This window comes from Equus caballus, chromosome 1 (genome assembly GCF_041296265.1).
Source record: "Equus caballus isolate H_3958 breed thoroughbred chromosome 1, TB-T2T, whole genome shotgun sequence".
Taxonomy (NCBI): Eukaryota; Metazoa; Chordata; class Mammalia; order Perissodactyla; family Equidae; genus Equus; species Equus caballus.
Window position 1 is genome coordinate 141,510,909 of NC_091684.1, and position 22,411 is coordinate 141,533,319.

General features: G+C 37.2%; 1 protein-coding gene across 50 annotated transcripts in view; it reads left to right on the forward strand.

Moving 5' to 3' along the window:
- Positions 1–22,411, forward strand: part of HERC1 (HECT and RLD domain containing E3 ubiquitin protein ligase family member 1) — a 204,183-nt gene that overhangs the window by 105,859 nt on the left and 75,913 nt on the right. For 12 of the 50 annotated variants that reach the window (XM_070234926.1, XM_070234972.1, XM_070234959.1 and 9 more), the window contains exons 26-36: positions 1,143–1,271; positions 2,408–2,473; positions 5,554–5,822; positions 7,564–7,779; positions 8,421–8,541; positions 8,802–9,039; positions 9,193–9,386; positions 12,810–12,965; positions 14,593–14,699; positions 15,241–15,351; positions 18,122–18,298. In XM_070234926.1, the coding sequence (XP_070091027.1) occupies positions 1,143–1,271; positions 2,408–2,473; positions 5,554–5,822; positions 7,564–7,779; positions 8,421–8,541; positions 8,802–9,039; positions 9,193–9,386; positions 12,810–12,965; positions 14,593–14,699; positions 15,241–15,351; positions 18,122–18,298 (1,784 nt within the window). The remainder of the gene's footprint in view (positions 1–1,142; positions 1,272–2,407; positions 2,474–5,553; positions 5,823–7,563; positions 7,780–8,420; positions 8,542–8,801; positions 9,040–9,192; positions 9,387–12,809; positions 12,966–14,592; positions 14,700–15,240; positions 15,352–18,121; positions 18,299–22,411) is intronic. The other 38 variants (XM_070235108.1, XM_070235134.1, XM_070235161.1 and 35 more) reach the window with 7 other exon arrangements.

Here is a 22,411-nt window from a genome sequence, read left to right on the forward strand (position 1 = left end):
GTTGACTTAGGAATAAGATTAAAATTTTGGAACAGATTTACCTTCCTAATTTTGGTGAGCTCAGGTGAATATTGTTGTTAAAATTTCTATGTTTTATTAATGAATGGATATTATTTGGTCCTGGAGAGAAAATGGCTCCAAATTTATTGAGTAGCATAAGGGATCCAAGCTGTAGTTTAAGAGCTTCCTACTATACTAATTATATTTATAATTGGTAGTCCATTGGCTAAAATTATTCTTTTCTCTCAAATCTTTATCATGCTTATGGAAATGTAAATTTGAGATTCAGCCTACGTTAGCATGTCAATATGTGGCAAAGTAATCTTTGGAATAAAACAGAAAGTGATCTTTATCTTTGAATTAAGAATAACCTAGAATTTGAGTATAAATTACTTAGGAGCAATTAATGTAACACTTTAAAACTACTGTTCTAGAGTTACTACTTGTTCAAATTTTTAAACAATTATCCTATAAGTAGATGTGGATTTCCTGTAGTTTTAGGTCTAAGTAGATAGAAATGAATTAAGCCATTGATCCAAATCTTCTTTATGGATAAACCACCTTCTTCAAGGTAGTATCAAAACCTATTAACTTGATGGAATTTAACTTTATTTTGTTGAAAATAGAAAAGCAAATACAGGACCTCATGGGAAAAGTGTTTCTTTTTTATTACCCAATTAGGAAGTTATAATAGGGAAGCAAACTAGTTATGTAAATTTTCGTCATATCACTTAAGGTGGTAGCAATTTATTCTGGTAATCATTACATTTTAATGTTCCCAAGGAAAATATTTGCTGGTGGCTTTATTCCTAGGAAAAAGTGACTAGAAAGTAGAAGAATCATCATTTTAGGAAGGGCGGCAAAAATAGTTTTCAATCTCATGAGTCCTAGAGCTTGTGGATTAAACAATGAAAATGTACACTTAGTGGTTTTATTTATTTTATTATAATGGATTTCCTTCTTCAAAAGAAATTAACACTGAAAATACATTTAGGAGATTATACTTTGAAAGAAGTTTTTAAAATCATGTATATTTAGTAACTACCCTCTGACGGCAGTGAGTTTTTTGTCTTGTTTTGCTTTTAAATGATGGTAAAATAAACCACCCTATTTTTTCCTTATTTATTGTCAATACGGACCAGATGCCATAAGCCATCATATGCCTGTCTTCAACTGGGCAGATGAACCTACCAAGTCTGAAAACTATTTGGGGCCATTCAGGTGTTCTGATTCTGACTTGAGCTGTGAAGGACAAGCAGATGTCCGGCCAAGTGAGAATTCTTCTATGTCCTTGTTTACCCCTTTCGAATATTTTGAAGAGGAAGAGCAAACTTTTTTCCCCTTATATAGCTTTTGCATTTATTAGTCTCAGTGGTCCTGAGTTATTAAAAACCTAATAAGAGAAATTATATATATAGAGAGAACAATGCTTAGTTGTGTCCTGTTTACTGAAACTAAATGGGTGTGTCAATCAATGACAATGGTTGTATACACATTTCAACTGCTTTTATTATGCCTCCAAAGACTCCTCCCTTAGAGGACCTGGTGCCTATAAGTTCAGTATTTGGCATTGAGAATACTAGGATCCATGCTGTTGAACCATGATGGTTTCCTCTCTCTTCACTTCAGTTAATGTTTCACAGTTGGTCCAAGCTCTTGGTCCAAGTGAGCAAATATGGTAGGAAGAATTAGAGCAAAGTGAGCAAATAAATTTAACTCAGCCACTTTGCTCGGCTCTTTAGAGGCATCAAAGCTAAAGTCTAAAATCAAAAGTGTCATAAATTACTTTAAAGAGAGATAGCTGAAACATATTTCTGCTTAGCGCCTCAGGTAATATGAAATTTGTGTTCATTAAACACTTATAAACTGCTTCCTATATGCAAGGCATTGTTCTAATCATGTCAGGCATATTTACTCATTTAATTCTTGTAAAAGCCTGTCAAAATTCTTGACAGAACCTGTTAAATATGTTGATATTTTGGTACTTTGATAAATAATTAAAAGATTTGCTATCGTTATACAGAACTGAGCTTGTCCTTTACTGAAAGACGATACCTTTTGCAAACACTTAACTTTAGCTTTCATATTTAGGCTGAAGATGATACAAGTGAAAAATGGTGGGGATACTAAAAGCAACAATTTAAGAAACAACATCAGGAATTTTATTAGTTAAAATATTGTATGGTTTGATTTTTCTTTTCCTAGGTCTTTAAATATAGTGTTTGAGTTTTATTACTAAAATAATTCTGGGAACATTTATCAACATGTGTGTTTTGTGGTGTAGCATGTATGGGTGAAATGCTGTTTTATGTATGCATTTCAAATTAGATTATATAAAGAAGAGCAAATGTAAATGTTGTCTCCTGTATCAAATTTCTCCTTTTGTCTTCTGATTCTTGTGTGGTAGTGTATTTACTCCTTTTTGGCCAGTTGAGCCCCAGAAAAAAGAAGAGCTTCAAGCAAGTACATGATGGCATGTTTAATTTTTTTCCCCTTTTAGCTTGCCTACATATTTTATGGTTTATAAAGTATGTATTGCAGCTCTGCCATGTTCATTTTGATAATTCCATTTAAGAGACAAAGTAGTAAGGACAAGTAAACAATCTCAAAAATTTCGTGTTGGACTTTATATTTTCTTTTTATAGTAAGTAACTCTGAATTAATATTAAGTAAGAATTGAACTTACTCACAATTACTGTATAGATATGCTTTTCAGACACAGAATTTCCCATATTTAGATAAAACAGTATAGAACAAACTAAAGTTATCAGATTGTTACAGTTTTTTCCCCAAGAATTAGAGTTCTTTCATCTCTCATTTCCATACTGTAAGTTTTTGTGTTTCAAAGTATTGTTGATGTCAACCTAAATATTTTAGTTATTTTATTTATTTATCCTAATACTTTCAAATAGTGTCTTTCCTGTTCTTATATTTTATTCATACAAATTTTTGTTTGGGATACACCTAATAAGTTGCATCCTTTAAATTAGGGGTCGGTAAACCATGGCTAGTGGGCCAAATCAGACCTGCCACCTTTTTTTTGTAAAGAAGGTTTTCTTGGAACACAGCCACACTTATTTGTTTATGTATTGTCTATGGCTGCTTTCACACTACAACAACAGAGTAGTTCCAACAAAGACCTTTATAATCCACAAAACCTAAAGTATTTACTATCTGGCTCTTTACAGAAAAACTTTTCTGACCCCTGCTTTAAATTGCAGAAAGGAAGGACTTAATTTTAGGATTGGCCACCCATTTCATAGAATATTTTGGAGTATATTAAGGCAATTCACTGTAGATTTTTCACAATTGAACCTTTGTATAGGCAGGCAATTGAAATTTCCATGGATCAGTGATGTGTGAGTTGATTAATAACAGAAATATGTAAGATCACCTCCCATAATATTAAGGATTAATTTAGCAGATCAATTTCTTTGAGCCTCTATTTCCTCTATTGAGGAAACTGGACTAGATAATCTTTAAGATCTCTTTTACTTCTGTGGTTCTAACTCTAGTTCATTGCACATTTTGTAAGGTAATTTATAGGTATTGGAAAACAGAAGAACTTTTTATTGAGATTTTATTATTGAACAAACAAGCTCAATACAAAGAACCAAAAACTATCATTTGTAAATTAAGGCTAAATCCAGATTCTGGCTTGGGAGTGCTTAAAGAAATGGAAAATGATTATTTCTTTTCTTTTTTTTGATTTACATTAGCCCCAGCTTTCTTCTTTTAAACATCACTTTTAATTTACTACATTATGCATCCGTGACATTATTCTTTGGATTTTTACTCTTTTCTATTTTACGTAAAAAGATACTCAGCTATACAATTAGGGGCAATTTTCGGGTTGTTTATTTTTCGTATTCAGTAAAACTGAAAATTCTGCATTTTTTAATCTTAAGAATTCTTGGTAAAACATGGAAAGCAAATAAACCATGTATTCTTTGGCATTCTAAATTATTTTAGTAGAATGCATATAAATTATTTCCTAGTTACTTTAAAAAGGTAGCTGCCTGTTACGAGTTTCTGTGTCTGACTTTGAAGTCCTGGGGTTTTACTGACACCAAGGTAATAATTAAAAAATAAGTTATGCAATCAATATTGTGTTAGTTTGTTTTCTTTGTGGGCATTAGTGTTTAAGTAGTTCTCTTCCCAAATCTTTTCCATCTAATTATGTAACATACAATTTTGCATATTTTATTGGGTACCTTAAGATGCATTCCTAATAGAGAAATTTGGTATATTCACATGATAGGGTATCATATAGCACTCAAACAAATGAACCATGGCTACATGCAATAATGTGAATGAATATTAGCAATATTATATTGAATAAAAAATGATACTTATTTATAAAGTCAAAAACAACTAAAACTAACCATTATTTGTCTTGGGAGTACATATAAGATAAAATGATATCTAACAACAGTAAAAGCAAAAGAATGATAAACCAAGGCTTCGGGATAATGAAAGCCTTAGGTAGGAAGAGACAGGGAGAAGTGGATTGGAGGAAGAACAGACAGGTAGATAAAAGTTACTGTCAGTTTTCTAGTTCTTGTGTTCACATTTATTACAAATAAGTATAAATACAAAAGCAGCCTATGCATGGACCAGTGATGAGAGTATATCATGAGCCGAGGCTTATCATTAATTCATGAGATCAATTAAATTAAAAAATAAAAGCTTGTAAGAATTGGACATTTCTATATTTATTTAAAGCTAATATTGGCATATGGCTTGGACAGTTGTGTTCAAGCATATTAGCATTTTTACTGTCTAATGTAAAGATTTTAGCCTAGAGAATGCCTACTGGCAAAACTAATGTTATTATATTTAATGACTGTTATGATACCACTTGGTAATTTTATATAGATATCATTTTACACTAAATCTTACATATTCTTGTCTGTGAAACTTTGCTTCCTCTATATAGGAGTTTCACAACCTGCAATAAATATACACATGACACAGGGAAAGTGTTCTTTGTATTAATGAAACCCAAAGGGTGATGTTTATGTCTCCTTTTTGTCTACGTTTACTTGCCCTTCTATATTCTTTTTAAGGTAATGTTTCATTGCAGATATGTAGACTTCACGCAATCTTAACTTACTCTTCACAATGATAATCTTAAATCAGATGAAGTCCTATTACTAGTAGGTCTTACCCGCCGTGTCCTAAGTGCCTAGTTCCTTTTTGTTCATAAATGATAGTCTCGTTTAATACTGCAGAGCATTTTAAGCTAAGCATTTTGAGAGCGGCTTCTGCCTTTCTTTTTCTTGTGGCAGCGTGTTGCTAAAGCGCTTACAGAGACACTGGTACATCAAAAAGGGCTTTCCCTTTATTTTCTTACATTGCTCTAGTTTTTGTTTGTTTGTTGTTTTTTTACCAAAGCATTTTGCTCAGATTCACTTAATGCATGCATGTATTCAAACACGAGTATCCATTTCTCACCAGTTGGTATGGGAGCAGTACTCAGCCCTCATCTAGTTTCGGAATGTATGCTTTACCTGGTTGCCATTGATGCGTGTTTGTTCTGTTTGTATGTAGGTCCTATGCACAGTCAGTTGGAATCCCTGAGTGACTCTTGGGCTCGCCTGAAACATAGCAGAGACTGGTTATGCAACTCCTCTTACTCTTTTGAGTCTGATTTTGATCTCACCAAGTCTTTGGGAGTTCATACCTTGATTGAAAATGTTGTGAGTTTTGTGAGTGGAGATGTGGGGAATGCCCCAGGTTTTAAAGAGCCAGAGGAAAGTATGTCTACAAGTCCCCAGGCCTCCATCATTGCAATGGAACAGCAGCAGTTAAGGGCAGAAGTAAGTCTTCGATATTTACTCTTCGTGAGGGTATATGGAAACTTAAACCAAACCACTGAATGTATAATTGTAGGAAAAACTTTTCCTTTTTTCCTACTCCTTGCCTCCTCATTTTCTCCACCTGAGCTTTTTGATGTCCCTATCTTAACTAAAACAGCATAATATTTTGTTTGAAGTGGACAAAAGTGCAAAATTTTGTCAGGATACTCTAATCATAAGTCTTTCCTTGTTTCCTAGAAACTAGAGTGAGACTGGCTGGTGACCATATGAATCTGCTTCTCACAGCCTCCATTTTTGACAAACTTGGCCCATTTAACAAGGGCTAGATTAGAACATCATGGTAATAATGACCAACACTAAAATTAGTGAGCAAAATTTTAAGGAAACACAGGATATCTGCAGAGCCTCTAAGTATCTCCCTCAAAATATTTATTAATTATTGTGGTTTTAACATGCCCACAAATTCTTTGATATTCTTCCCTCCAGGAAGTGGAACCTAATTCTCCTCCTCTTGAGAGTAAACTGGACTTAGTGACTCAAGGCTAATAAATAGAGTATGAAAAAAGAAAAAAGTAGTAATTTACTTTGTAAAAACCTGGCAGACATCACATTAACCGAGTAATCAAGATTAGCATCACCAGCAATAAGTTATGGTGATATCATGTACTCCTGAAAATAGTGTGATGAGAAGGAGAGTTTATTTTTCTCCAAAATCCATAACTCTAGTCCAATCATGAGAAAGCATCAGGCAAACCCAAACTGAGGGGCATTCTACAAAATACATGAACAGCTATTCCAAGGTGTCATGGTCATGGAAAACAAGGAAAGACAGATACTATCACAGACTTAAGGAGACATGACAAATGAATGCAATGTATTATGTTGGATTGGGTCCTGGAACTGAAAAGGGACATTATGGAAAAAATGGTGAAACCCAAATAAAGCCTGCAATTTAATCAGTAGTGTTGTCCCAATGTTAATTTCTTAGTTTTGATACATGTAGCAGTTATGTAAGATGTTAACATTGGGAGGCTGGGGGAAGGTATCCAGGACCTCTCTGCACCACCTTTACAACTCTGCTGTAAATGTAAAATTATTTCAAAATAAAAAGTTTATTAAAAAAAATAGGAGGAATAGGACAATTGACTGCAGTGGTGGGTATTATCCTCCTGTGAAAGATAGAGCCAGAAGTTCAAGAGAACCACAGAGAAATCTTTCAGAAATCCTTTTTCTGATTCTTGAACTAAAGAGTACTCATTCTGTGTTCTATATTCTTTATTATAAGTAAGGGAAGCAATAACCATACTACCTTACAGTTTTGAAACCTTCACATGTTTCTCCTCAAGAGCATCACAATAGCTCTGTGAATAGGTTAGGTAAAATACTATTAGCCTCATTGAGACTCATTGAGACTGTGTTTTACATCAGTGAGTTTCTCAAGGCCACAGAGTAAGTGGAAGGATCTGGCTTGAAACCAGGTCTCCTGCTTCCAAATCTGCTACTTTTCCCATTGTACTGTGTAGCCTCTTTTATACTGAAGTATACTTAGAGAGTTTTTAGAGAGATTTTCATTTTAAAAAGTCATAATAATAAAGCAAATGTTTATGTTAACAGAATAGATTCCTAAGAAATGTCAGAATTTTCCATGTGCTAGGTAATATATTATCTGTGACATGAAGAGGTTCTTTGTGTCTCAGTTCAGTGAAGAACTCTAAAATATGTTTATTTTACTTTTCTCAAGCTTCGTTTAGAGGCACTTCACCAGATCCTCGTTCTGTTGTCTGGGATGGAGGAAAAAGGTAGCATCTCTCTGGCAGGAAGCAGATTGAACTCAGGCTTCCAGTCATCCACACTACTCACGTCTGTAAGGCTGCAGTTTCTAGCAGGTTGTTTTGGTTTGGGCACTGTTGGACACACAGGAGCTAAAGGAGAGAGTGGCCGATTGCATCACTATCAGGTAGGTAATGGACCTGTCACGTGAGGATGACACCTTGCAGTATATTTAGTTTTAACCATTGTTTTTTACAAAACTAGTTTAATAATGCTAAACTTTTTGGTATTTAAGACTGAGGTTTAAAAATATAAAAACTTTGAAATGACTCAAAGATATCTTATTGGTTTAGTTTCCTGAGTAATAATAATACTATTGGGATTAGGTGAGCCATGGTACTGTTGTACTTTTAGATTCTTTGCTGGCTCAGTTTTGTTAACCCTTAGCTGAATTGAGTAGAGAGAGATCTAAGCTGGGATAGGGATTGGTGTTTGGAAGGATGGATTTCAAGAATTTATATTTTAGACTAGATCATTTTACCTAGCTTCTCTGATTGCTTGAATTTTTTTTTTAAGTATTGCCTTTATGTCTTCTGTATTTAGAGAGGAAATATTGTTTTGTGAGAAAGGAGAAAGGTTATATAGAATCAATAATTATCAAGTATTTAAAAATAAATTTATTATAAAACTTTTATACTGAAATACACTAAATAATTAAAAACCACCACAGGGCTCTGCATAGTCTAGGAATAAAATACTATTACTTTTATTTGGATAGGAGGTATTATTATTGCTAATAGAAAAGGTAAATCTTTGTGTGTAATTTAGGATGGGATCAGAGCAGCTAAGAGAAGTATTCAGATTGAAATCCAAGTGGCTGTGCATAAGATTTATCAACAATTGTCTGCTACCCTGGAGAGAGCCCTGCAAGCAAACAAGCATCACATCGGTGAGTAACTGCCCCGGTAGGTAGAAGATGCAAGGTACGTTTTGGGCTGAGGTGATGCTAGATAGATGCTAGATGTTCTATACCTTGTGTTTTACATCAGTAAATCAACTTACAGGTAAAGAATAAATGTTTCTAAATGTAATAGTGTTCCATGTAACTGTTTATATTTTGGAATATTACTTGTTTTAGTAAATACTTTGTTTACTTCAGAGAAGATTCTCAACTGTCTTTGTTTCTTTGTTTCTTTTTTTTTTTTCCAGAGGCCCAGCAGCGTCTTCTTTTGGTTACAGTTTTCGCCCTGAGTGTTCACTATCAACCAGTGGATGTTTCTTTAGCAATTTCCACTGGTCTGCTAAATGTATTGTCACAGTTATGTGGCACGGACACTATGCTAGGACAGCCCCTGCAGCTGTTGCCAAAGATTGGTGTTTCCCAGCTTAGCACAGCTTTAAAAGTGGCAAGTACAAGATTGCTCCAGATTCTAGCCATCACTACAGGGTGAGCATTGTAGATGACTTGGTAGAATTGTGTGGGGTCTGGTCTTTTCATTTTAGTAATTTCCATTTCCCCCTCATCTCCTTTATCTGTTTAAGCACAACGTTTGCCCTTTTGTGTTGTTACTATTTGTTTCTTTCCTGTTCTTTTATGTAGGACCTATGCTGATAAACTGAGCCCTAAGGTAGTTCAGTCCTTGTTGGATCTACTCTGTAGTCAGTTGAAGAATTTGTTGTCCCAAGCTGGTGTACTACTTATGGCCTCTTTTGGAGAAGGGGAAGGAGAAGAGGGTGAAGAAGAAGAAAAAAAAGTTGACTCCAGTGGAGAAACTGAGAAGAGAGATTTCAGAGGTATCATGAACCTTTTTCTCTGTCATGATGTACAGGCATGCACTGAGTCCCCATTGTGTGCATATCATTAGAATGTAGACTTCTTTCTGTTGTGAGGCATGAAAGGATTTTTGTTTGTTCATTTAACCCCTTTTCTCTCCAAATATATATGATTTAGATGAGCTTCTGACTGAACCTCCTCTCCTTAGAGCCTGTTAACCCTGATGCAGTGACCATACTGCTTATTCTCTATGTTCAGACTCGCCTTGGCTGTTCTGGCTCTAGAACCTAGAGGTTCCAAGTGACTGACTCCCCCAGATTATGCTTTCTTAGGATTTGATCCTGACAACCCATCTCTAACCAGTCTTGGCTTAAGTGTTCCCGTAGGACCAAGGGTTTTACTATTTGGGAACTGGGAGCTGAACTTTTTGCTAGGCTGTTCTCTTCCCTAGTCACTAAAAAATTTCTTCATTATACTTAGCCGTCATAATTTTTGGTTGCTGCAATATGATCATTTGCTCATAGCTTTAACAACTATAGTGAGCATTGTATTTCAGTAGAACTTACTAAACCCTGAACAGCAAAACTACTACATATGTCTGTTACAAATTAAGGGAATAAAGGTCTAAAATTGGTCATTTATTCAAAACATTTTGTGAAACTACCATGTCTTATCATAATAAACTCTGGGAGCCCTTAAATCCTTTCTGGATTAGAGAGAGACAGAAAGAGAGAGAGAGAATTAGATCGATAGATAGATGGAGAGAACAAGGTACTTAATCATTCTGTGCCCTAATTCCCTCATTTAATAAAATGTGCATACTAGAACCAACCTCAAGATTGTTATGAGGATTAAATAATTTAATACCTGTAAAGCAGTATCTGGCACAAAGTGAGAGCTCGGTGAATATTAATATTGGAATAAATATTAAAATTAAGTAGCAGTATTTAAATAATATTAACATTGTGTAGATAGGTGAGTAGATAGAGGAAATACCCTGGGGATACAAAAATGATAAAACGTTGTCTCTGCCCTCAACGACCTTCTAGGGTAATGAGGGAGGCAGACATGTAAACAGATGATTACAGTGTAATAAAAGAAGCTCAGAAGAAATAGCTAAATCTCTTAAGTCAGAATCTAGGAGGATGTATGGGTCTGATTAAGGACTAGCTTTTAGTTTGAGACGCTGAACCTGTGGTTCCTTCTCCCTGTTTACATAAAGAATATGGTGCTTATACAATATGGGCAGACTCACGAGGTGTGACAAAATTAAAAACAAGCTTTTACTGCCACCATCTGTTTTCCTGAGATCTGGTTAGGGGGATACAGGGTTGTTAAGCTAATAGTTTTTCACCGCTCTGTGCTGAGTACTGCACATGCAGAAAGCAGAAAAGAGACAGATAAGTTACAGCCTATAGGTTCCTGAGAAAACTGGATCCTTCCATATCCAGTAAAGAAAGAAATAGTTCTTCTGTGTGTGAATCTCAGCAGGTGTAACAGTAGGTTGAATCCACATCTGTTCCCCTCAGGTCGTCCTAGGGAGAAGGCCATTGCACTCTCTCTGTTTATGAGGATGGCTGGGAGTGAGACTGATTCTAGTCAGCAGTGGCCAGGCATTCAGAGGCAGGCTGCACGGGTATTAATAAGCCCACAAACCCTCTAAAATGCTTAATTGAAAGTAAGGTGTACCCTTCATTTCAAATGTAGTATTGATACTGAAATACAAACTCTATCATCAAGTTGTATCAGCCAGCTTTGTATTTAAGGGCTCCAGGCTTTAATTAATTTAATTAATTTAGTGTCTTGTTACAGAAATACTTGCTGGGAATGAGGATGGAGGTTAGAATGGAAGCCTCATAAAAGGGATTTTCCCAGGGTTCTCTCCCAAGAGAGAAGGCTTCATAGAAGAGGTAGCTTTTGAACTGGATTTTGAAGGAATTTGTAGGAACAAGGTTGGAGTGAGATATGTGGGTACTCAGGGCAGGCTAATAATTTTATATTCTTCAAACTAATATTATGAAATATATTTGCTTAGTAGCCTTCAAGCAAAGGAGAGGTAGAGTACTGTGTGGAGGAAATGTAGAGGAGTTCTTAGCTTTTTCTCTAGTTGTCCCTAGCAATTTAGTTCTCTCCTAGACTTGCATCTCAGCAAAAGAAAAGTCCTCCAGTTAACTAGACGTCTATGAAGATAGATTACAGGCCATTAAGCATGCACCTTGGCAAAGGAGTCTCCCTTCTATCACAAGTGACTTGTCTGTCTATTCCTTAATTAGACATGCGAGGATCTCCCTGAATCCTGAAAGGAGTGCTATATACCTGTCTTCAGATTATGATTTTCCATATTTTAGTGCCCCTTAGGGATTGACATTCTGGGCAGCTGTCCCGCTAGGACACTTCTTCCCCCCGGCTCTGAGTGCGACTTTAAATGGCTAAAGAGGTATGAAAGGTGTTGGATGATAAGAGAACCTGGCGTGTTACAGAAAGAGCAGGTGGTTCTCTGGTTTCAAATCCACAGGATGGAGGGAAACTATGAGAGGCGTGACAAGAGAGAGGCTAGTGGCTGATACACTGGTGGAAAAACTGGGAAGATTGGTTAGGGCAAGTTTATGTGAAAGATCTTGTACAAAGAGTTTGAGCTCAGACAAACCAGACTCAGGCCAGAAATTTGCTTCTTCGTAGAATCTGAAAACACGAAGTCCTTTTTTAGAGATGTGATTCTTAGTTTGATTGGCATGGAGGGGATCATGGACTTTTTGAAAATGTGATCAAAGTTTTGAACTCTCTTACTAGTCAAATATGCACATATACATAATTTTTCATACTATTTTAGGGAGTTTACAGGCCATCTCCTTCAAATTCTATCCAGTAGAACTCTAGACTTGAGTAGAGAACTGTTGTTTTTTAGAATAGCGGTAAAAAAATGCATAAAATCAAGTACATATACTTTATTCTAGCAAGCTCAGTATTATTGTACACAGATGTAGAGGTTGTTTTAAGTTTGGCTTTATTTTCTGACCTTTCCCCGTTCTGTTCTTTAAGTTTTAAAAATTCAGCAACAGGGGCTAGCTCCGTGGCCGAGTGGTTAAGTTCGCGCGCTCCACTGCGGTGGCCCAGGGTTCGGATCCTGGGCGCGGACATGGCACTGCTTGTCAGGCCACGTTGAGGCGGCGTCCCACATGCCACAGCTAGAAGGACCTGCAACTAAGATATACAACTATGTACGGGGGGGTGTGGGAAGATAAAGCAGAAAAAAAAAAAAAAAAAGATTGGCAACAGTTGTTAGCTCAGGTGGCAATCTTTAAAAAAAAAAATCAAGCAGCAAACTGACAACCTATATTTTAAATTAGATTTGTGCTTACTGTAATCTAAATAGGAGTTGTTTGATATAAGACTGTTTCCTGTTGGCTTTTGGTTGTAATGTACACTTTCTCTTTGCTCCTCAGCTGCTCTTAGGAAACAACACGCAGCCGAACTGCACCTGGGGGATTTTTTGGTTTTTCTTCGCAGAGTTGTATCTTCAAAAGCAATTCAATCAAAAATGGCTTCCCCAAAGTGGACAGAGGTGCTTCTAAATATAGCATCTCAGAAGTGTTCTTCAGGTATTTGATCTTTGCCTCGTTTTAGAGTATTTTTATACATCACATGTGTTTTATTCAGATAATGCCAGACTTTAGCAATATTGGATACTCGACTTTGATTTCAAATCTTTTCTTGTTTTCTGAGTACTTATTTGATTAAAGGAAAACTCTAATTTCAGGAGTAAAAATTGGTAGGAATGAATAGAAAGTAGCACTGAAGACGATCCTGGATTTAATCTAGAGAACTTGCCCCTGTTTGTTTAGATTACAATAATAATAAAAGTAAGCAGAGAACATCCTGTTTAATACGATAGTTTGGCACAGATTTTGACATCACTTCTTAGATTATGAAAATGCAGATCTGAATTTGTCCACTCTCTCTTATCATGATATAATTTCTATTGTCTTGATTGTAACTTCTGATTGTGTACTGTCTATGAGAGTTATATATAACAAGCGTTATTCCTGGTTCTAAGCCTAGAAGTCTAGTCTGCTTGTATAGATTACTGTCAGTCCTTTCCTGGTCTGTTTTTTTTTTTAATTGAGGTAAAATACACATAAAATAAAATTTACCATTTTAACCATTTAAATGTTCAATTAAGTGACTTTACATTCTCAGTGTTGTTCAGCTATCACTGCTCCCCATTTCTATAACTTTTTCATCATCCCTAATCTTTTAAAAATATCCTAACATGTAACATAGTCTTCCATGGTACATGTTATTTTATGTATATACATTCCCATTATACTTCACTAGTTTTTCTTAACTAGTATAACTTAAAACAGCCTTTTTTCTCTTTTAATAAGATGAGGCTTATATAACATTAAGTTCTTAGAGCATAAAGAAAAATCAGATATTCATTTATTTTAACTGGTTTTATTGTAGTAATGGATAGAGAAAAGAGGATGAATATGCTGTCTCTACCTTTGCTTACTTTAGAAAAGTACAAACTGCTTACTCCCCATTAACCCTAACAATCTCTGTGAGGTAGTCAGGGCATGGACGGAGAAGAGGCAATGAAAGGGTATGATAAGCCTGAGCTTTAGAGATTAACAGACCTGTTTAAATTCTGCTAGACTCTGCCATTGCTGAGCTGTGTGGCTTTGGTCAAGTAACTTAACTTCTCTGAGCCTCAGTTTTCTCACCAGTAAAATGGGGCTGTAATGTATGGTTTGTGAGGATCAATGGAGTTAATGTGTATGAAATGCATAGCACAGTACCTGGCACAGGTAGTTATTATAGTGCTATTCTGTTTATATATACATAAAAACTGAGACATAAACATGAATATTCATATACATTCATGGGTTTGGGATGAATCTAGAATTCTTATGATAATAGGGTAAAGTGAAGTCCATTCCACCCATAAATGCTTAGCAGCCTCAGGGAATTTATTTTTTAATTGAGGTTATGATAGTTTCCAACATTGTGAAATTTCAGTTTACATTATTATTTGTCAGTCATCTTATAGGTGCGCCCCTTCACCCTTTGTGCCTACCCCACCACCTCCCTTCCCACTGGTAACCCCTAATCTTTTCTCTTTGTTCATGTGTTTGTTTATCTTTCAGGGACTTATTTTTAAGAAATTCATTTAAGCTTTGAATGTAAGTCACACCGATAATAAGAAAATGTCTTTCTCCCCACCAGGTATTCCTCTAGTTGGCAACTTAAGAACGAGGCTGCTTGCACTTCATGTCCTTGAGGCTGTGCTACCAGCTTGTGAATCTGGTGTAGAAGATGATCAAATGGCCCAGGTTTCTATTTTTAAAGTTATTAGAAGATGTTTTTCACAGCCGCAAGATGATTCACCCAAAATTTAAACTTAGAGTTTCTACGGTTGTAAATGTGTCATTTATTCAGTGGCAAAACTTCCACTTCTGAGATTGCTTTCTTTATTATTTCATCTCCAAGCAAGACGAAAGGGAAATTGTTATGCAGTGTGAGGAAGGAGTATGGGGATAGTGAATACTTGCAAGATCAGAAGGAAAGGAAAAGCTCTGAAATTTCTTACTAGGTTCGGGCCTCTAGAGAAAGAAGGGTGTGAGGTTGCATGGCCTAATTTGAGGTCCATATAGTGAGGCAACATAAGGGCGATGGAACCCACTTTCCAGTCGTTAATGGTCTTTCTAAAAAGAAGATATTTAACTTACAACCACCTGAAGTAGCTGTAGGACATTGGTATATAATAAAATTTCACATGTGACTTGATATTACAGTTACATGATTTATCTTTTCTAAAAATATTTAAAATCACCCATTACAAATTTCCTCATTCTTTTTTCCCTCAATAAATAGGTTGTTGAACGCCTGTTTTCCCTTCTCTCGGATTGTATGTGGGAGACACCCATTGCTCAGGCCAAACATGCTATTCAGATAAAGGAAAAAGAACAAGAAATAAAATTACAGGTAATTGATTTTTCCAAAAACGTATTTTTAGACAGCACCAGTGAGTATCCTTTCACCTGTCTCTGGATCCCTTCTCCTCCGAAAGACCTTGTCCTATCAGTTTTCCCATCTCCTCTCTGTATTCTTTCTCCCTCTGCACTGGTTCCTTCCCCTCAGCTTATAAATGTCTCTCATTCCCACCTTCCTGAATCCCTTTTTTATCCGTGAAGCCTTCCCTACCTTCTCACTCGTTCTTCATCGCTAAGCTTCTTGGAAGAGTAAATCTTATACATGTTTCAGCTACTTCCTTACTACTTCTTATCTCTTCAGCGCAATCATTTATCTTCCATAAAAGCCCTGAAATTAAATGACACAGGTAAGTGTTAATTGCTAAATACAGTGTACATTTTTTGTCCACATCTTACTTGATCTCTGGAAACTCTAGACTTCTATTGTTTTCAAAACACTACCTTCTCCTAGGTCTCCATATATACTCTGCCAATTCTTGATTTCCTCTGGAGGTATCTCTTCTTTGCTGCCACTCTCTTCTTGCCTTTATCCCAAACTCTCGTGTTCCCCAGAGTTCTGTCCTTAGATTTTCCAGCAGTCTCAGTCACACTCATGACTATTTTCACCTACATGCAGTGCCTTCCAAACTTAAATGCTAGCCTGGGTGTCTCCCCCTCAAACTTTGCCTCTTTTCTTGCTGTCCCATTGTTTACAGATGGCAACATCACTAACCTAGCTTTCCAAACCTGAATTCCTGGGAATTCTAGGCTCTCCTGATATCCCCATCCGTTTAGTCACTAGGCCTCATTGATTTTACCTCCTACATGGCTCTTGAATCCATCCATTTAGCTACCTTAATCTTTCTCTTGGTTTTTGTGATTCTGTACTTCCCTGGTTTTCCTTCTATCTCAGTATAATGGCCTTTTCTTCTCATTTCCTTTTATTGTTCTTCTTTGTCTGTTTAAGTGTTGGAGCATCTCAAGGCTTGGTCCCAAACAGACCCCTTCTTTTCCTCAACCATCACCCCTATTCCCTTTCCTGTACTCAGCAAAACCTTATTGAGACCCATATGCCATTGATCCCCAAATTTTAATTCCAATTCTGACATTTTCCTGAATTCCAGACTTATATACTTGTCTTTGGCTTGCCTGATCACTTGAATGATAGTCTAATAGGCATCTCATACTTAGTAGAAGTTCTAAATTCTGTCACATCCTGTTCCTTTCCCAGGCTGTCCCATCTTCCTAGTTAGTGACTCAACCAAAAAACCTGGGAGTCATCCTTGATTCCCCTTCCTATCACAACCCATCCCCCATTTTCTCCATCCATACAATCTCCAAGTTGGATTGACTCCTCTGTAAAACATAAGTTGAATTTGCCCACCTTATCATTTCCCTGCCATCACCCTTTTCCAAGCCACTGTCATCTCTGGCCTGGACTCTGCATTAGCTTCCTAACTAGTCTTTCTGCTTCCACTGTTAACTTCCTATAGTCCATTCTCTACACAAGATCCAGAGCGATCTTTTAAAATTAGAAATCAGAGCTAAATATGTTGATAAACCCTCCAGTGGTTTCTTATCATTCTTGGGATAAAATCTGGAACTCTTGTTCTCTCCCCTTCGCTCAGTACACTCTAAACAGCTTGCCTTCTTCCTTTTTCGAGAATATACTAATCTTGTTCCTTCCTTCGAGCTTTTCACTGGCTATTCTCTCTACTTAGAATACTTCCCTCAGACGTATTTCTCAGAAGTCAACTTATTTTTATTCAGGTCTCAACTGAATTATTGCTTCTTCAGAGAGTCCTTTCTTGATCCTCAATGTAGAGTTAGTAGCCATACACTTTTTGTTACGTCCCCTTTTTTAATTTCAACATAGCGTTTATTATCTGATATTTTCTTGTTTATTTATTTTATGTCTCTATCTTCCAAAATATAAGTTCTATGAGAGCAGAGACCTTATCATCTAACATATTGGTGAATATATGGGACTTGGTATGGGGCCTGCCACATAGCAGATGCTTAATAAATATTCATTGAATGAATGAATGAATTCAAGTACTCAGTATTTCTTACCTGAACTCTTGCAGTAATCTCCTGAGTGGTCTCTTTGCCTTCATCCTATATACTCTTGGTAACACAATGTTTGTAAAACACAGATCTGATCAGAGATCCTCTATATAAATCATTCTATGTAGGCACTCCCTATTGTGTATAGGGTAAAATTCAATCATAAAATGGGACTCAAGGCCATCTGTGAGTTTCTTCCTTCTTTTCTGTCTAGGCTCCTTTCTGCCACTCTCGTCCTCCAGACATTCCCCACTACTTGCAATTACTTTAAATCACTGAACTCTCTTGCACCTTCATGCCTTGGCACATACTGCCCTAAATGCCTTTCTCTTCTTTGACCACCTGCTTAATGCCTTCTCATTGTTCAGGACTGAGCTCAGAAGTCATCCTTTTCTGATTGCTTACCTTATCTTTCCCACACATGGTTAGACACTCACACTTTTATGTTTCTGCTTTACCTGTCGTATAATTTCTCTTATTCTCTCACTATGATATTGGTGTTATTTATTTGTCTCTCTGTCCCCTAATTTGACTATAAGCTCTTTATGGGCAGGGAGGACACTGTGTTTATCATTGTGTTCCCATTGCCTGCACAGTAACTGGTACATAGTAGATACTTAGTAAATATTTGGGGGATCAAACTAAGGAATCTTAGAATATATATTAACTGAGATCTGGGTTACTCCAAAATGCTGACCCAGCTTCCTTTCTGTTAGAAGCAAGGAGAGTTGGAGGAAGAAGATGAGAATCTTCCGATACAAGAAGTATCCTTTGACCCAGAGAAAGCTCAGTGTTGCCTCGTGGAAAATGGACAGATTTTAACTCATGGCAGTGGAGGAAAAGGATATGGATTGGCATCAACTGGAGTAACTTCTGGGTGCTATCAGTGGAAGGTGCGTAGAATTCCAAGCAGTTTTTAGCATGTGTCTTTTAGTCCTTTTTCCCCAAGTTCTTATAAAAAAATGTATAGACTTTTAAAAAAATCATTGTATGTAAATTTCTATCGATATGTTAACATAAAGGGAAACTAAATGAAAGATAATACAGGAACTCCATATTATTTTTGTTAATTCTTCTGTAATTCTAAAATTATGTCAAAAATTTTTTAAATGAGCATTAAAAAATCAAGATCATCCTTCCCATGAGGTGTCACACAGTGCTCCCAGCAATGAAAATGCAGTAATGTGTGTGATGTTTCTGCCTAGGAATGCCCATTAGAGACTCAGTGCCCAAGATTTTTATTGGGTGGTGGTCACATAGGTACTCTCTGCCTGGCATACAGTAAAATTTTAGATTTCCAGAAGCAAAGCAGGTGATTAGCATAAACCATATTATTGTACAGTCTAGGCACAGTGAGCCACTCTTATCAGTTAGGGAAAGTTTTTATCAGTGTAAGGAACTGTTTACCTGTCTAGTTCCCAGATGCCAGCCAAGGGCCAACATTGCAAGCAGGCCTTTCTAAGGGTAGCAGTCTCTGCTATTTTAACTCCTTTTTTGCGCAGCCCATCCCCTTTGCTCTTCGCCACAGAGTCTTTACAGTAAAATTATTATCAGTAGGACCTCGTACAGCAGGGTGAGACCAATCTGTAGCATTGACTTCAGTTATGCCTTTAAGGCGTCCTATACTTAGCCAGTTAAAACAAATCTCATTAACCATAAAGGTCCATCTGAAAAAGCCGCGTGGCTTTGTCTTTAAGTTTTTGTATTAACTTTTTAAAACTGGCTTAGGCACCGGTGAAGCACAGCACAACTCTGGCCAGTTCAGGACTCAGGTAATGTCATGTGAGGGTACACACACAAGAAATACAATCCCAGAGGGCATACGTGGTATTCTTGGAAAGAAAATGTTTATAATTGTTAGGACACTGCTAATCAGGATGTACAGTAGTCAGATAGAACAAGTTAACAGGGCCCCAATGTGGCCTCCCACCAGGGAGCCTCCCACCCTGAGTTCCCTGTACAGTCTGAATAATTTAGTTGAGTCCTTGGTTGCAGAGGGACTGCCTAAAAGTGAAATGGTTTTGCTTGTCTGTGACATCAGTTTATCTGCCTCGAGTGTGGATGCCAACTGGAGGTGTTCTGTGGAAAGTGCCGGACCTGGGGCCACCTGCTTCTTATTGTCTATCAGGTGTGATCGGAGGCTCAGCAGTCAGTTTGAATTTAATAAGTGCTCATAATAGCCTTCAAGACAACATGGATTTTTTTTTTCTCCTAGAAGGAGGAACAGTTCTGAAAAACAAAGATTGTTAATGCCTCCCCACTCCTCCCCACTTCCCCATGGCCGGGGTTTTTGTTTTTTCTCCCTTGTTCTAAAATGAGTGTGTCTCATTTAGTAATTATAACTTCAGATTTTTCCAGTCTTTTTTAATTTTTATCTAGACCTTTTGTCCAGAAAGGTTAGGTGCAAGAGGGACAAAAGGATTTTCACACAAAAACATTTTTGTACAACTTAACCAGAAAAGTTAGGCATTGGTCAGGACAAAATCTCAATTAAATTTTTTTTTCAAAATAGGTTAACAAAACCTTCTTTCTCTTTTATCGTAATCATCTATCCAGTGAGCAGCCTAGAAAAGATCAGTCTCTGTGGAGAGCTTCATTTAATAAACCGCCTTACTCTAAGTGATGAGACGTGTAGAGGCAAGCTTGTCAGTCTGTTGTTGCAAGCTGCAATCCAGAAAGCCGAACAAAATCAGTCAACAGCAGTGGGACATTCCCAAGAGGAGGCTGAGCGTCCAGTCTGTTAAGAGTGGACAGAGGAGTTATACTCCCTGTGGTGTGCCCTCCTCCAGCTTTTGGTAGGAATTACAAGTTAGGAATGTAATCAGTTTCTGTGTCAGAAATAGAGAGCCAGTCAGCAACTCAAATTTAGATGGTTCTATCTAAGAACAAGCCCTTTCCCAGTGGCATCTGCAAGAGACCTAGACAGTCCAACCCAAATCCATGATGTTTTTGTAGTCCATGGCCACATAGATGGAGTCCTAAATCTGCAAAGTCCCAGAGTTTGTGTTTTTTTCATTGGGCCTGTGCCTCGTTTTAGTCAAGCACAGCTCTTGCTGGGTTGAAACAGGCCATGGTAGATAGTTTCAGGATTTAGCTTAGACTCAGGTCCAGGCAATTAGAATCTGCAAGTTCAGGATTCTAAAAAACTAGCAACTTTTTTGGCAGCAGTAAAGCCTAGATGCTATATGACCAGACAGCTGTGTTTTAAGTCCAAGTGACAAGTAAGGCTTTCCTAAGCTCTTTTGCCTTGTCAATCTTAGAGTCCAAATTTACCCACTTGAAAATATGTGGTTCGGGTGGGGAAATCATCAGCCTCTAAGGGTCAGACATCTGGTTTTACAGGAACTCATTAGCAAGTAAAAACCACTTTTTAAAACTCTAGAAGTATATCTGTGTATCTCTATTTAGAGATTGCCACTCTTTTTATTTTGTCTCCATTTTTCCAGAACTCTAGTAGGCAAAAATCATAGCAAAAAATTGTCAGTTATGGAGGCTTGTTTTGTTTCCAATGCTCGGTTTAAATTCCAGTCTACCTATGGGTGGCAAAAAAGCAAGGAAGCTGTCTCCCACTGATGTGTTTCCTTTGTAGCTTTTACTGATCAGGATGATCTCTTAGCATTTATGAAGTTATAAGCATATAACATTTTACATCAATTTTTGTACATCCAGATGCAATGGCCACAAAACAAAGCTGTTTTTTATAACTTACTTTTCCCCCTCAGATCTCAAGTTTACTCAAACCCCTAGCAGTAAATTTAGCATTTACAGGGTTAATTGGTTGAGGCGGGGCACTGCTGCAGCAGAGGCAGCATCTAGGCTAAAGAAAATAGCTGGAGTGGTTTTTTCTTTCATTCTCTCTCCTCTAGTCTGTTTAGAGCTTTGTTCCAGCCCTGGGAACTGATTAACCATTTTTCCTCTCACTTGGAGGACAGAGCAACACACTTCTAATATTTTTGGTCTACCCAAAACCCTCTTTCAGGAATTTTTGAACTCTTTCCCTTCCCACCTGGAGGAGAGAGCAACTGCAAGCTAATTTATATTCTTTGGCCCATCCACAACCCATTTGTGGGAATGTTTTGGCCCTTTCCTTCTTGCGAAGAGAAGACAGTTTTTACCCTGGCTACTCTTTTTTCCTCACTTTAGCTGCCAAGGCCAGAAGCAGCCAGGGGATCCAGCGAGCCAGCTCTCCTGTGGTTGGAGCTTTATTTTTGAATTCCATGGGTAACTTTTACCTCTCAGAACAGATAGCAACTCACCTGCTGTTTCATAACACCTATAACTCCATAGCCACCAGGCACCAGAGTTTTGTCTTTCTCCACTTCTCTCTTTCCCCAAATAACACTGCAACTATATTTTAATGAGTCAGAGTTGTTCTGTTGAACCTCATTATTGTCACCACTATGTTGGGGGTCCCTAAAATCACTCCTATATTCAAAGGTTTGTTTGAAGGACTCATAGGCCTCATCATATAGTTGTATTCATGACTAAGATTTATTATAACAATGCAGTAAGGATATGCAGCCAGATAGTAAGGGAAAAAGACACAGGCAGAGTCTGAAGGAATCCATGTGCAGGCTTCCTTATGTCCTCTCCCTCCCACTAGGGGTCACATGGAGCACACTCTTTTCTCAGCAACAAAATGCAGCAACATGTGTGTGATGTTTTAGGGAAGCCCATTAGAGACTTAGTGCCCAAGATTTTTATGGGGGGCTGGTCATGAAGGTACGCTTTGCCTGGTATGTATCAAAATTCTAGGCTCCCCAGAAGGAAAGCAGATGTTCAGCGTAAACCACCTTGTTTGTTCAAACATTCTAGCTTTGGTGAACCACCTTTGTCACTTAGGGAAAGTTTTGTATCAGTGTAAGAAACTGTTCACCAGTCAAATTCCCAGATACTACTCAAGGGCCAGCATTACAAGCATGACTTTTTAAAGATAGCAGTCTCAGGCCTGCTATATTAACTCTTCTGCACAAAAGTATACACAAGAGAATAGTTAGAAAATTTGT